Source organism: Trachurus japonicus, chromosome 11, assembly GCF_045865225.1.
Source record: "Trachurus japonicus isolate A0001 chromosome 11, Traja_1.0".
Taxonomy (NCBI): domain Eukaryota; kingdom Metazoa; phylum Chordata; class Actinopteri; order Carangiformes; family Carangidae; genus Trachurus; species Trachurus japonicus.
In genome coordinates, this window is record NC_140917.1 from 20,664,417 (window position 1) to 20,679,237 (window position 14,821).

At 39.9% G+C, this 14,821-nt stretch overlaps 2 protein-coding genes across 3 annotated transcripts; both read left to right on the forward strand.

Moving 5' to 3' along the window:
* Positions 1 to 9: 9 nt before the first annotated feature.
* vps28 (VPS28 subunit of ESCRT-I) lies at positions 10 to 4,848 on the forward strand. Its single transcript, XM_085791624.1, has 10 exons — positions 10 to 43; positions 1,325 to 1,388; positions 1,491 to 1,519; positions 1,752 to 1,789; positions 1,901 to 1,990; positions 2,079 to 2,184; positions 2,305 to 2,406; positions 2,822 to 2,875; positions 2,966 to 3,057; positions 3,700 to 4,848. The coding sequence occupies exons 2-10, from the start codon at positions 1,349 to 1,351 to the stop codon at positions 3,818 to 3,820; spliced, it is 672 nt and encodes a 223-aa protein (XP_085647750.1). The 5' UTR covers positions 10 to 43; positions 1,325 to 1,348; the 3' UTR covers positions 3,821 to 4,848.
* Positions 4,849 to 6,080: 1,232 nt separating this feature from the next.
* mapk15 (mitogen-activated protein kinase 15) lies at positions 6,081 to 14,258 on the forward strand. 2 transcript variants are annotated; one of them, XM_085791636.1, is made up of 15 exons: positions 6,081 to 6,220; positions 6,518 to 6,666; positions 7,854 to 7,952; positions 8,188 to 8,217; positions 9,010 to 9,100; positions 9,557 to 9,687; positions 10,119 to 10,282; positions 10,471 to 10,610; positions 10,699 to 10,756; positions 11,316 to 11,453; positions 11,667 to 11,772; positions 11,902 to 12,226; positions 12,566 to 12,696; positions 12,842 to 12,994; positions 13,197 to 14,258. In XM_085791636.1, the coding sequence occupies exons 2-15, from the start codon at positions 6,577 to 6,579 to the stop codon at positions 13,389 to 13,391; spliced, it is 1,851 nt and encodes a 616-aa protein (XP_085647762.1). In that variant the 5' UTR covers positions 6,081 to 6,220; positions 6,518 to 6,576; the 3' UTR covers positions 13,392 to 14,258. The 2 variants fall into 2 exon arrangements, with proteins under 2 accessions (XP_085647762.1, XP_085647760.1); XM_085791634.1 differs by having other exon boundaries at positions 12,566 to 12,708; positions 13,197 to 13,607.
* Positions 14,259 to 14,821: the final 563 nt, after the last annotated feature.

Here is a 14,821-nt window from a genome sequence, read left to right on the forward strand (position 1 = left end):
GGAGGGTGTGTTTACATCGACGTCACAGCAGTTAGCCGAGAGGGTGAGTAAAGTGTCTCTTAATTTTAGTAAATTAAACACTGACGTTGAACTAACAATGGCACAATGCGGCTGTCCTAGCTCTTAATGCAGCAACAGTCGCTACCACATAGCCGGGTGCTCACAGAGAAGCAGCGGTTTAGCTTAGCTGTGATAAAACCATAAAGGAAGTGCTGACGTGCTAGCCTCGGCAGCTAACTTCAGGCTAGCTAGTTTCGACAAAACCTGGACAAAACAAGACATTGAAGACAGATGATTTTTTTCTTCATCGGGGTAATTTTCCTCTAATCCCCAGCGGGTCTGATTCTGTGCGTAAATGTCAGTGCGTTGCGAAAACCATTTTTACGCCGAGCTGTTGAATTGCTACTGTAACCAGCACTGTATATTATCTCAGTAGTTCAGTCGCCCAGAGGCTGGACACAAAAGAAACACGGGTTGAGAATCGGGCTGTAACTCACAGTTAATTCATTATCGAGTATCCTGATTGTCTCAATTAATAGAATAATGTTTTCAAAGGTAATCAAACTGTCAGGAAATTAAAAATATAATAAAATGCCCATGACAAAACCCTCAAGCCCGAGGTGACACCCTCATCTACTGTCTAAAATACATAATGTTGATATTTCGATGCCATGTTTCTAACACAATGAATATTGCCGGGGAAAAAACACAAGCCATAGCTGAAGAAAGTGTTCTTTTTTGCCTGATAATGACTGAAATGATTATGAGAATACAAAAATAATTCCATTGATCAACTTGTCTAACTTATTTGATTTAGGTACCTTTTTTTTAAATTTAATTGTGATTTTATATTATGTTATGATCCATTGTTGTTATTATTATGGTGTATCCATTGTTTGTTTTATTAGGAATAAGTGTGTCATGAAAACATAATACCTGAAAATTGAATATCTTGCACACCATCTGTGGCATGGCCAGAGGTCACATTAACTTTTTTTTTAGACTATTACTCTTAATATCTTATCAATATTCAAAGCTGAAGTGATAATCCAAATTCTTTCTAAAACCCTGTAAGTGCCCATTCAGTATTATTTAAAGGAATGCACACACATTTGAGAAACACTGTAAGTCAGGGCAGACTAAGGAAAAAAAAACATTTAATGAGACACATGCAGGTATAATTGTGAAAAGATTTATTCATTACCTTTGACTGTAGCAGTTGCAAAGTGATCTGTTATTGTTAGATTTGGCTGCATGTTTTTGATCAAAATGTAGGCTATTAGTTATTACATACATTTTTTTTTTAACATAAATGTTTCTGCAGATAAAGTGGTGATACTTCAGCAACATGTTCCATGGGATACCAGTTACGGGAGGGGTAGGAGGAGGTAAGACACTCAAATAGATCTAATATCCACAATTTAGGTATTTAGCATCATCCAGTAAGTGCCCGCTAATGTCACTCAAAACATGTAATTTCTTTCCCTCAGCTCCAGCCAATAAACCTGAGTTATATGAGGTAAATATTACTATTTTTATGCTTAATGCAGCCAATAGTGAAATTATAATTAACTGTTTTGTTTCTCATCTTAGTTTATCTGTAAGAAAACCGCACCTACCGTTTTATAGTTGTTACCTCTACAAGAAATCACTACATTTAAGTGAAATAAATGATTGGGTACAATAAAATATATGTGAGATTCTTCTTGTTAGACGGAGTAAGTCTTTCACCACAAATCATATCTTTCCAGGAAGTGAAATTATACAAAAATGCGAGGGAACGAGAAAAGTAAGTGTCAAATACATTTCTAATTACCTGCCTAACATGAATGTGCTATAACCAAGTGATTCATAATCTTGCCAGTGCTTTAAACACTTCATTTGAATCATGTTTCTATAGGTATGATAACATGGCTGAGCTGTTCGCTGTGGTCAAGACACTGCAAGCCCTGGAGAAGGCTTACATCAAAGACTGTGTCACGCCTAATGAGTGAGTTACACGCAAGTTCACATGTCGTAAACAAACCTGTGACTTTGATGATATGTTGTTGTTAATTTTGCGGTTTACTCTGTTTTAGGTACACTGCTTCCTGTTCCAGATTGTTGGTTCAGTATAAAGCTGCTTTCAAACAGGTGCAGGGCTCTGACGTGGGCTCCATTGACGACTTCTGCAGGAAGTACAGAGTGAGTCCTGAGTTGGAGTGCAGATTATTTTTTGACCCATGTGAACAAACTTATTTTATAGATTTTAATTAGATTTTTCTACCTTAGTAAGGATTTTGCTCTTGTTGTTTTGATAACTAGCTCGACTGCCCACTAGCCATGGAGAGGATTAAGGAGGATCGACCAATCACCATCAAGGATGACAAGGGCAATCTGAACCGCTGCATTGCCGATATTGTTTCCGTATGTCCTCTCTCCCCTTCTTCATATTGAACAGTCCATTGAAACTGGAGGCTGATTTTGGGGCGAGCGCCAGAATAAGAATTGTTATTGTCGTATTTTTGATTAAATGATTGAGTGTGTTCAGCTCAAGCACTCGGGGGCTAAAGCTGTTTCACTTCATTTGGCTCAACCTGCGGTCAGCCATTGAAGAATGTGAGTGGGTGTTGCCAGCTGTATCCACAGCCAACTTTTAACTCAACTCGTAAAATCAGCAGAAGGATGCTGTGATGCTAGCAAAGAATAAGTGCCATGTTTGTGATGTTGACAGTAAAAAAAAAAATATATATTTTTTCTGTTCTTGTTCTTCAGCAAGTTTGACAATCAGTTAAATATTGTCTCATTGTGTTTCTCCTTCTTTCATCTTTTCTAACCTCAGCTCTTCATCACCGTGATGGACAAGCTGAGACTGGAGATCAGGGCGATGGATGAGGTAAATAAAAAAAAAAGTGCAGACTGTTGGCAGACTTGTCACACTGCTTGCTTAAGTGGAGACCTGACACTTTTCCCCTGTTTGGTCCAGATCCAGCCAGACCTGAGGGAGCTGATGGAAACCATGAACAGAATGAGCAACATGCCTCCAGACTCTGAGGCAAAGGACAAAGTCAGCCTCTGGTTAGTTACACTGGCCCTCCCACTGATCATGTATTTTAGCCTCATGTCAGTTCAGTGCAGGATGCTTTTAGTTTCAGTGACACACATACTGGGTATGGTTGCAGAGAGGTACAAAGCAAACTAATACCACTTTGACTAATGACCACATGTGGAATAAGAACTATAGACAGTGCAAATTCCTCTTGCCTTACTTTTTCCTTTTTTTTTTCTTCTTCTTCTAGAAATCTGACATTTAATATAGATAATGTTAAAGCACCCCTGTGGTCGATTCTATTCTATTCTACTCTATTTTTCTATACTGCAGGTAACACACTGATTATAAATGACTGCCTCACCCCCCCCACATCTAATAATCAAAACTACCCATTTAAGTGCTTTATCATATTTTCCTTTGAGAGAGGTTTTATATGGAGTGGAACTTGACCTTTCCTTGATTGTGGCATGTAATTTGGACTAGATTACAGTGGGTAAAGTGACTGCACTGATTCCTAATAGCACTAATCTTACACCACTGGATACTGAGAGTGCTTTTTAAAAAACACTGCCCAACCACCATTATTTTTTGCAGCAGTTTTCAGCAGTCTGTGTTAACACTGAATATGTTTAGCATTAATTCTCACTTTCTTGACCTTTCCTCATCAGGTTGACCACCCTCAGCAGCATGTCGGCCTCGGATGAACTGGATGATAATCAGGTGCGCCAGATGCTGTTTGACCTTGAGTCGGCCTACAACGCCTTCAACCGCTTCCTCCACTCCTCTTAAAGCATCCCTCCATTATAGATCCATCCTTATGTTAATTGGTAGGAAGTGGATTGGATTAAAGTCTGGGGACAGGTTCTCTCTCTCCTGCTTCTCCTTTCTGTGTCTACATCTGTTCTCTGTGTCTTTACCCATGTTGTGTACAACTCAAACTTCACCACCCTGTAGAATATACTCCACCGTTTGTGGTACATCGTGCTGCTTGCAGCCTCGCCCGCCGGGCCCTTCCTGTGCTGTGAGATGCTTCATTGGCCTGTTTTCTAGCCAAACTTGTGTGATAAATCCTTAAACACTGGCTGTTTGTTCTGATCTTGACAAAACAGTTTACTTCTAACTTTGTACTGTAATTTCAAGAAAATGTCTAATTTTATACTTAAGTTTTGCAGAGCACCAACAGAGATGCATAAGTCAATTATATTGGGCAAATTCTACACATGAAGAAAAGGTTGCAACAGCCAAAGCCTTTGTATTAATGGAAAGATGAATATATATATTTTTTTCTTTTTGGTACCCTAAATGTATCCACTGTCTGCCACCTGGGGACGTTTTGTTCTGTGTACCATGATTGTTTTCTATTACACAAGTTTTTACTGTAGAAACCTATAACAGAGTTTGTCAATGGAGTGAATGAAGTTGACATAAATAACATCTGCTTTGTCTGTCAATTAACTGATCAAATGCCGCTGAAATATTGATTTGGAAGATAATTAGACTGCACTTCAAATTCATTATTATATTGAAGTTATGGTAGAAGGAAATGGTGTATGTTCATGTTTATTTGTCTAAGTTTGGTTTCTGTTAACATGCTTAATCCATATTTTCTTTATAAGTGAGGGTTTGACCACATAAAGTGGGCAAAAGAGAGGTGGTCACATCCCCTCCTGGTTTTGCTTACTAGATATGTTTCAACCCTCGAACAGCATTAGGGAGAACATATTTATTAAGATTTATCATTGTAAATAATAGTTTTGATTTTTAAATAAAAGCATGTAACGTCTTTTTAGAAATAAAGTTTGAAAATCTACCTCCAACTTAGCGTCTGTCGTGTGTGAAAATGTATTTTCTTTTTCATTCATAATAATAATTTAATTCATAAAAAAAATACACAAGATGATGATAATACTTTATTTAGCTGCTTTATGAGATAATCAACTTTAGATTGGAACATGGACCATCTACCCAATTAACAGTAATGATAAACTTGAAAAATAAGATTTCTAGATTTTTACACACCTGCTTGACTGAGACGTAGCCACAACACTAGATAATAATGCACTTAATTTTGACATTTAAAATTAAATAAATCACATTAACAAAACCAATCATGAATCAGCCAGGTCCTCTTGGGGCCTTGTGGATATGTTGATGGTGCAGTTGTCTGCCCACTGCTGTGTATTGGGCTACACATATAGTTTTTGAGGTGCTGATTGTTTGACTTTACTTCTTATTTACTATAATCTTAACTGTTTTGATTGCCTTTTTGCTCTTATGCACCTGTGGTAGCTTTATAGCCCCATGGTGAATCATTTACTCTTGCTGCAAGACCATAAACTGTTCCCAAAGGTAAAAGTTAACATGAAGCAGGGCTGTTGCTAGGAATTCTGGGCCCCCTTAAAGAATACTAAAGTGGGCCCCTCCCCCCTAACTTTTCCAGTTTTTTTTCTTAGACTACGTATGTATTATCATTTTTTTATTTAGCCTACTTTGTTTTGATGCTAATTCAGCATTACTATGAATATTAGTCAGGGTCTTATGCAGAATAAATCAGTCATACAAAGATTAGACTTATGGGCCCCACTGGGCACTGGGCCCCTAGAATTATCATCACCTTTCTCCCCTATACAACGGCCCTGACATGAAGAGCTCAGATCACTGACAGTGGGCAGAGTTGTATCTGGTGAGGACCCACTTTTTATTCTTTCATCTTTTTTCTTTTTCTTTTTCTTACTGCAAAACGAAACCCATGATGACTCAACAGGGAACTTAGTGTCACTACTGGACAATTGAAACTGAGGCTGCACAGAACAAAGCCAAAAGCCGCCTTATGTGTCAGTCTCCTCCCGGGGGATTATAGGGATGGTGGTGGTCTTCTTATCATCCCCCCCCCCTGCCCACACCACACAACCATCGTAATCTTCATGACAGCACCAAATGTCCACCTGTTGTAGGAGTGAGCGTGGCGTTGTTAATGTGCCGCGGCCCCTTTAAGACGCAGACAGCGGCGTGTTCGTTACCAGGGCGACAGAAAAATGACAAAACTCCTCGGCTGGTCAGCGGTCTGTTTGCAGGAGCAGTGTGGGAGTACACAAACTTACGGCGACATTTGACTATCACCTGGACAAACAACAACGCATTCTTCACACGGCTGGGTCAACGGGTTCAATTTACAACCGTTCATTGGAGGTGAACTACTAACCTGCCACTTCTCGGCCGACGTTTATCGACTGATTGATTGATTTATTCATGAATTGATTGATTTATTGAGCAGTAAGTTAAACAACGCTATGTACGGCCACACGTAGAGATAAGACGTGTTGACTCGAACCTGTATTGTTGTTGTTTTGGAAATAGCTGTTGAATCGTTTGCTTCAGCCCTGAACTGAACTGGCTCCAGTGTGGTCGACAGACTTCATTCATAGTTTCCAGCCGTTTTAGCACCTGTTATCCGGACATTCAAGGTCTATAATTGATCTCTTCCAGGAATAATCCAAGAGCATGCTGAGGACTTGAGCCACAGAAGTGAGCCATAAAAAAAAAAGATGAGCAAAAAATATGGATCAACAAATGTGTCTGAGGTGGAGGACCATATTTCTCTGAAGTATGAGATCAAGAAGAGGCTTGGAAAGGGGGTGAGTGAGTGTTCATTCTTAATGCAATGGATGTTGACTTGTATCATAGTCTGTTCAAATCAGGAAGTGTTTGCACAAGATTTAAAACACTGCACTCCTTGTACAAGTCTTTTAAGTTTCACTTCCATTTCAGTTTGCTGGCCTAACAATTGTTGCGCAACCCTTGTTTTGATTAACCTTTTTGCATGTGCTTTAATGTTTACCACATCTTTAATCCCCTTTTGCACTTTAGCCTTAAAATAAATTCCTGAAATTCTCCAGACTTAACGTCCTCAGCAAAATACCAGTGTTGTAAGCAAGGGTTTTATTTACTTTGGCAGGACAAACTCTTTCCCTGCAGATCAGCTGATGTGTGAGGACACTTGTGAGTCCAACCCCTTTTGTTTTTCTCTCTCTCCCGGTACGGTTGCCACAGGACCAAAAACAGCCTGGTTTCTTTCCACAGAAAATCCACAGAGACTCACAAATTGCTGCCACGTAGACACGTCATATTGGATAACTAGGCATACCTGAGGGGTGAATGTGACTCAGGTTACACAGCTGTTCAACCTGTTTACAGCTGACCAATGGGAAAGATGGGAGCATCCTGTGCACTGATCCTTGAGGGAACTGAGTAACAGTGAGCAGCACGGCACTAAATGGCTTTAGAAAGTCATCCTGAACAGCGTCGTGTTTTGTTACAAACCCAGTTCACCTTTTCTTTTTTTTTGAGACAACAACAGCTTTAGAGTCACCACTGCCTCCAACAACACTGACAGTGCTGCTTCTTGTCTCATTACAGTAACAATGCACTGTGATGCTCTGCCTCACTGCTGCCTCTGTTATGCTTGACTTCACTGCCTCTATCAGCACCTTCCTTCAGCTGCTATTTTGGACACAGAGGTCACGTCCTTACCTGTGGTTTGTTGCTCAGAATACAGTGTCAGAAGTGCAGTTTACCTTTTTCAATCCAAAGTTATTCATAGTGCCTTTAATAAAAAGAAAATAAAGATGCATGTCAATGTTTTCTAGGTTCACTGTCCTTAGGCCACCATTCCTGACAGAAGAGAGAGTATCATAGGAAACAGTTTTAAGTTAATTATGAAGAAAAACTCTGAGACATGCTTTTTTTTAAAAATGATTTTTCATTCAGTCTTTTTACAGAGGAAGTGAGCTAATGTAATGTTGTCTGTGTTTTGTGTACGCAGGCCTATGGCATCGTGTGGAAGGCAGTTGACAGACAGACTGGGGAGATTGTTGCTGTGAAAAAGATCTTTGATGCCTTCAGAAACAGGACAGATGCCCAGGTTTGTACTGCCTGATCTGCAGTCAGTGAAATTAAGTTATTATTGTAATTATATTGTTAACTTTGAAAGATTTGTTTGGCTTCTGATGTTCAAACTGTAAATGAAATTGTTTTAATTGTAAAGCACTTTGGTTCAAGGTGCTATATAAATAAACTTGACCTTGACCTTGACCTTGTCAGATTAAACTCTTGTCTGTCTATTAACTGTTCTTTTCTGTTCTCTTCTTTGTTCGCAGCGGACGTTCAGAGAAATCATGTTCCTTCAGGTAAGAATATGTTTGACTTAAATCAAGGAGACAGCTGTCAGTCTATAATTTTCTTAATTTGTGACTGAAAGATGAATATACTCTTATTCTCTCATGTCTTGTTCTCTACATTTTCCATATTTTTTCTTTAAACAGTTTCTTTCTGATTGTGTTTAATGTACCAAGTGTTAACAGTGCTGTCTACTCATTCCTCATATTCAAATGCTATACAGTAAAATAGAAAGTCAATTTTCTGTGCAAAAACTACCCTATTTATTAATGGCATTGCCTATGGACTTCTGTTTGTGCAGCATAGTAAATTTTCACAGTGCTGCAAAAAAAAAATCATAGAGTAAGAGCTCTATTAATAATGTCTAATATGGAAAACCTTGCGCAAAGAATGATATGTGAGGGTGTTCTTAGTCTGCAGAAGTGTTTATAAGTTATTGGTGCTTTTATTTTTATTCTAAATGAATGGTGACAGTGAGTAACAAGAATGTAGCCGTCTACTGTAATTAATATCCTTGTGTTGCATATTCCTGTTCCACTCTTAATCTGCTGACCTACATACATGTGAACCTCTGCTGTGCCACTGCTCCCCAATCAGCTGTTGTCATCTTCCACTAAAACTCTGGTGCTGTAGCTGGGGTTTAATGACCATTATGTAACCTCTGTTGAAACTGCCCCTGTTGTTTACACAACCTTGACACAATACGAGCCAGTTATTACGGGTCAAACAGTAGCCACAGTGTGCTTTCTGTATTTGAGTGTATTTTTTTTGGTTTCTAAAATAAATCTTTCTTCTTTATGCAGGAGTTTGGAGATCATCCCAATATTGTCAAACTTCTGAATGTCATCCGAGCACAGAATGATAAGGACATTTACCTCATTTTTGAATATATGGGTGAGTGGTGCAGAGCTGCTCAGCTGTGACACAGTAGAACAACACTGAACAACAAATAATCATCATTGATTGGGCGGGCTGCAGTGGTTCTTTGCAGTTCAACTTGGCACTGAAAAAGGTGTGAGGTCTATGTGTGGAAAGGCTTCTGCCTCCCTTGGCTGCCTGCTTTTCCCTACTGCTGAGTCCACATATCGCCCCTCCCTCCCTCCCCTGCCTGCCTGCCTCTCTGCAGTCTAATCAGTGACTGTGCATCAGCATCACAGCACAGACTGCCTGTTTCATTTTTCAGTTTCCCTTTTGGTTGAAATCATTGCATATGTGATTCTAGGGCAGCATGTGCCAAACAAACAAACAAAAAAAACATGATTCACTGAGGATGATTTCCAGTCTGATCACTGGTTGATTTTATTGTGATTCCCATATTATAAACAACACCTGCTCTCTGCTTTGACCCAGATACTGACCTTCATGCAGTGATTAAGAAAGGAACCCTACTGAAGGACATCCATAAACGCTATGTGATGTACCAGCTCCTCAAAGCCATCAAATACCTGCATTCTGGAAATGTTATTCACAGGGACCAAAAGGTAATGATGCTAATATTGAATATATGTAGAATAAGAAATATCACACCACACTAAGGCTTTTATTCAGAATTGTGGAAGACATAGATGCATTATGCTTGTATACCCTTTGATCTGTTGACTTGTATGATATACGGTAATGAAAAATATGTCATAACAATTGGAATGAAACCTTTATTTTTCTTTATACTAAAAGTGAATTCTAATTATATTCAAAGTACTGTGTAATTCAGTTAAGTGGCACATGTACATGCCTGCAGCACCTCTCTGACCTTCCTCCTGGAAACTTGATTTTTTTTCCCAACCTTCTCTCATATTAAATGTCTTCTCTTTTACCTCCTTGTATTATTTCTTTTGTCACATCTTGGCCAATCTGGGTACTGTGCTGTTGCTCAAACTGTTATTGTCCTTGTGATGAATGTTTCTGTTCACAGCCATCCAACGTGCTGCTGGACACAGACTGTGTAGTCAAGCTGTGTGATTTTGGCCTGGCCAGATCACTCAACCAGATCCAAGAGGACAGTGGGAATCCCGCACTGACGGAGTATGTGGCGACGCGGTGGTACCGAGCTCCTGAGATCCTGCTGGGATCTGCAAGGTATCAACTGTGATGAGCATCTGTTGTCACTAAACCCTTCTTCTACTTGTGCCTCATGAACAGTTGATTTAATAACAATGAAGATTGTAGCATGGTATTTTAATTTTAGGGACACAATGCTTACTAGGGAACATGACAAAACTGTTTTGAACATACCAGATTGTCAAAGGAGTACATCTTGTCCAAAGGTACACAAAAGGTGTCGACATGTGGAGCCTTGGCTGTATCCTGGGAGAGATGCTGCTGGGAAAAGCCCTGTTCCCTGGGACATCCACCATCAACCAAATAGAGAAGATCATGAGTGCCATACCACACCCGAGCCCAGAAGGTGAATAAATAAAGTCCAGGTTAAATTCATTCAAATGCTTAACACTTTGCGTTTACTATGAATTGATTAAATACGTTTTCATTTTCAGATATTCTTGCAATCAAGTCTGAGTATGGCTCCTCTGTCATCCAGAGAATGTTACTGAAGTAAGAAAATGTATTTCCTTTTTTGATTCATGGCGCACAGGACATGCATAATTTACACATGCATTGTCACCCGAGGCGCAAGGGGAGTTACAGGAGTGACGATAACAAATTTCCTCCCCTCCGCTGGGAAGACTATTTTCACAGCCTGCAGGTTGAGACGAGGCTCATTACATGCCTGGGTGACAAGAACAATGATTAATGCGGAGATCCAGTGACGTAGCAATGACAAAGCACAATCATAAACCGAGCAGTGTAGTACCTTAAGAAAGACCACTGCTGCAAGGGGTCATTTTGATAAATGCAGCATAAAGTGGGAATATTTGAATCAGCAGTCAAATTGCTTTTAGGCTTTGCTATATTACTTCACAAAGTTTAAAGTGCAAATATATACCTGTGCATTAAAAGGAAGAGTTGTATTAGTTATCTTTCTAGTTACCTCTTTTTGTTAAAAACAAAAAAACAAAACACAAGTTTGTCCTGATATTTTCTTCTTTTTTTTTTCTTTCAACGTCCACATTCCTCTTCTGTATTTAAATCTCCCCTCTCTCTCGCTCACCAGACCACAGGTGCCTCTGGAGGATCTTCTCCAGCCGTCTGTGCCTCCCGATGCTCTGGACCTGCTGAGGGGTCTGCTTGTGTTCAACCCAGACAAGCGGCTGACTGCTGAGCAAGCTCTCCAACACCCATATGTAGCCAGGTATTAAGGAGCATGTGGTCATATTGATTCATGGATTAGTGACTGTGGTCAGGTTTTCCAGTATTGTAAAGATATCCTTCTTTAATTTTCTTTTGTGAGCAGTTAGTCATTGTTTGTTTGCTATGCTGCCTGTGCGGGGTCAAACTCATAAAGATCAGTATTTAGTATCATTAAGTGCTGTCATATATCCATGATTGTTTTCTGTCCCTTGAGGTTCCATAATACGGCCAAGGAGCCAGCTCTGAACTATGATGTAGTGCTGCCAGTGGATGATGATGTACAATTATCTGTGGTTCAGTACCGCAACAAACTTTATGAGGTACGGAATAACCATAAATGTTTATTATGTAATATTCAACTACAGTACATTACATAAGGTGCACTGCTGTGAAACCCGTTGAGGATGTTGATCTGATACTTTGTATATTTTCCTCCTCTTTACTTGCAGATGATACTTGAGAGGAGAACAAACCAGGGGCTGCTAAGACTGATCCAGTCTAAGGACCCAGGCTGTGTCGGTGGCAGGGAGAGGCCCGGTGTGAAGGATAGTGGAGAGAAGGGTCCAGTGGCCGGGGTTGGGGATGGTGATGTCAGCCATGAGGAGAAACCACAACATGAAAAGACTGATGAGAAAAACCACATGCCCTCACATGCAGGCGTCACCAAACCTGAGCCTGCAAATGTATCCACCGAGGCTGCTGTGGAGAGGACGAGTCCATCAACCAGCCATCGTGTGGGGAAACTCACGTATAACCCCATCACTCACGCCCCAAGTATGTTCTAATGTATTTGCACAAGTTCCACACAGGGCTGGGTATCGAACCTTTTTGGGTTTGAGTGTGTACCAAAAGCTGGCAATACTAAAAGCTTGTGATCATTGTTTGGACATATGTGGTATTTCTAGACTTTTCTAGACTTAATAAATACTATATGTACATATATTTTTCATCAAATAGTTCTTACTTTTAATCAAAATTTTCAACAGTTTTGCAGTGTATTTTGATTTTATTTCTCCAGATAATGCAGTGAAAAAGTTTTTTTTTGGTATCGGTGCATGAACAATGACAAAGTCCCTGGGATATGAAACTCCAACTCCTCTTCTTTTCATTCAGATGGTTTTGCTCGGAGTCCAGGCGGTCCTCCGCATTACTACCACTCTACTGCAGGCAGTAGGAAACTAGTGGGACAGACTAGCAATGGAAATGCAACTACATCACCAACAGAGGGCACTGCTGCGAATACAGTAAGCAACCAGGTTGCTGCTCACTCACCCTCCTCTCTCTGCTTTCTTTTGCTGTCAGGTACTTTTTGCTACATGCCTTCTATGCTACTCATGCTCTCACTCTGTTGCTCACTTTGATTTTATCGTCTTTCCTTCCATTCATTAGTCCATGGACGACATTCTCCAGCGCGGTCGCTCAGCTCCTTCAACCTACTCCCGGTCCTTCTCCCTGACCTTAAATCAAACGCAGAACAACCCACTAGTTCGCAAAGAAGAGGCATCCTTGTCTTCAGGGCTACATGTCACATCTGCACGCCTGGTCAGTCCACAGCATGGAAAATATGACTCTGTATCAGGATGTCATTTCAGCCCTTACATGCATGATGAAATATTGATTTTAAACATAGAATTTATTTTTTAAATGAAATTAAAAATAAAACAACAACATATACATATTTAAAAGCTATAGATGGACTGCCTGTCTAATTTAACATGTCCAACTTTCTTTTTATCCCCTTCAGAACCAACGCTCCAACCCTCAGGTCCGCGAGGCCCGTCCGCCTCCACGATTCAGCAAAAAAGTATTTCAGAATAACTGTAATGTAGGAGCTGCAGGAGACCCTCGGGCCAAACTCGGCAGTTACTCCCAGGCCTATGGTACAATCAGCAAGACTCAACTGGACAATCTGCTTCAAAGTCGTTCATCCAACCAGTAACTGCTACATAGGGGCTCGGTGTCAGCTGTGTTTAAATATACAACATGGTTTGCCTTGTGATACGATCATAGGCATGTGGCACACTGAAAGAGAGCTTGTTAAAAGAAACTGTTACGGCTGTTAGGTCAAACATCACTTGTGTATTGTGTAGACTATTACCATGGAGACATGGATTTTCATTCACTGTCTGTGACAGTGAATATGTAATTGTAAAATTAAGTGTGACTTCATATAACATTTGTCAAGCTGTACCAGCAATTCATGCAAAGATGCACATGTCAAACTCAAGAAGTTTTACTTATCTTCACTTCTAACAAGGCTGGATCATCAGCCAGCTGCCCTGGACCCTGAGACGTTCAGGGACTCTGAAGGACACTGTTTTTATGGAGTGTCATTTCGTTTGTGATAATTTGATTGACACATATTTCTTTGGGAATGTGCCTCATGTCAGCACATTATCAACTGAAATGTTGTCTTATCTAGATGTCTGTAAACGAGGCCATGTGTCAAAATCCACATGCCAAATATTCCAAAATGTGTTTCACCCAAGTATCACAAACAGTGGGTCAGCAGGGGGGGGGGGGCATAAGCGGCCATACATTGACATGTGACTTATTTTCCATGGGCTTAATGATTTATGTACATTAAGCCAGTGGGATTCAAGTGGGCACAGAATAACCAAGTATACCGATAGTTGTTTGAATTGATTATTATGCAACAAGGATCTGTCTTTGCAGCAGCAATAAGTCCACTTGTTCTTCTAATGTGTACAGAAAGAAAAAATGAGTGTTTTGTGTACCCAGTTTATAATGTCTACCAGATAACTGTAGCAGCAAACTACCATCAAGTTGAATAATAAACAGAAGGGTAAGAGTCTCAGATTCTTAATCTACTAATACAACAATAAAATGTTTTCTATTAGATTTAAAAAATCCCGCTTATGTATTTTTTTAATAGTATATTACATGTTTTTAAATTGTTAATGCTGATGCAATTATGTGTAAGCAGCCTTTACTGTCATGGTGGAGTTATCTAATCTTCCTCTGAGAGATGATTGGGGGTAGGGAAAGGTCTGCTTCACCACTGTGTTTTCATTTGTCAAACTTTTAAAGATTTTTCAGAACTCAGAAGAGATGAAGGGTATTTGTACCATTTGTACAATGCTGGTCTTCAATAGCAATATTTAAATTAAAGAGTAAGTAAGCAAACTTAACTTAAAGTCGTAAATAGGCCTATCTCAAATCGTTCTTTAGCACAGCATTGCGATAAATGTACTTTACACCACTGATAATAAACCACATGACTGTGACAGTTGCATCACGCAGAACTCTCCCCCCGCCTGGTTCATCTGAATATCTCCACTGCAAATTTACTTACACGCCTCCGTAACCCGTTCAGAGCGGTTGGACTCGTTTGGACGAAAAGAAAAG

What these genes read in the sequence shown, in the direction of transcription:
- mapk15 (XM_085791634.1), top strand. Translation starts at nt 6,577, where the DNA reads ATGAGCAAAAAATATGGATCAACAAATGTGTCTGAGGTGGAGGACCAT. An exon ending in GAAACAGGACAGATGCCCAG is followed by an intron (nt 7,953 to 8,187) that starts GTTTGTACTGCC and finishes CTTTGTTCGCAG; the next exon opens with CGGACGTTCAGAGAAATCAT. An exon ending in CCTCATTTTTGAATATATGG is followed by an intron (nt 9,101 to 9,556) that starts GTGAGTGGTGCA and finishes GCTTTGACCCAG; the next exon opens with ATACTGACCTTCATGCAGTG.
- vps28 (XM_085791624.1), top strand. Translation starts at nt 1,349, where the DNA reads ATGTTCCATGGGATACCAGTTACGGGAGGGGTAGGAGGAG. An exon ending in ATAAACCTGAGTTATATGAG is followed by an intron (nt 1,520 to 1,751) that starts GTAAATATTACT and finishes ATATCTTTCCAG; the next exon opens with GAAGTGAAATTATACAAAAA. An exon ending in AGATCAGGGCGATGGATGAG is followed by an intron (nt 2,876 to 2,965) that starts GTAAATAAAAAA and finishes TGTTTGGTCCAG; the next exon opens with ATCCAGCCAGACCTGAGGGA.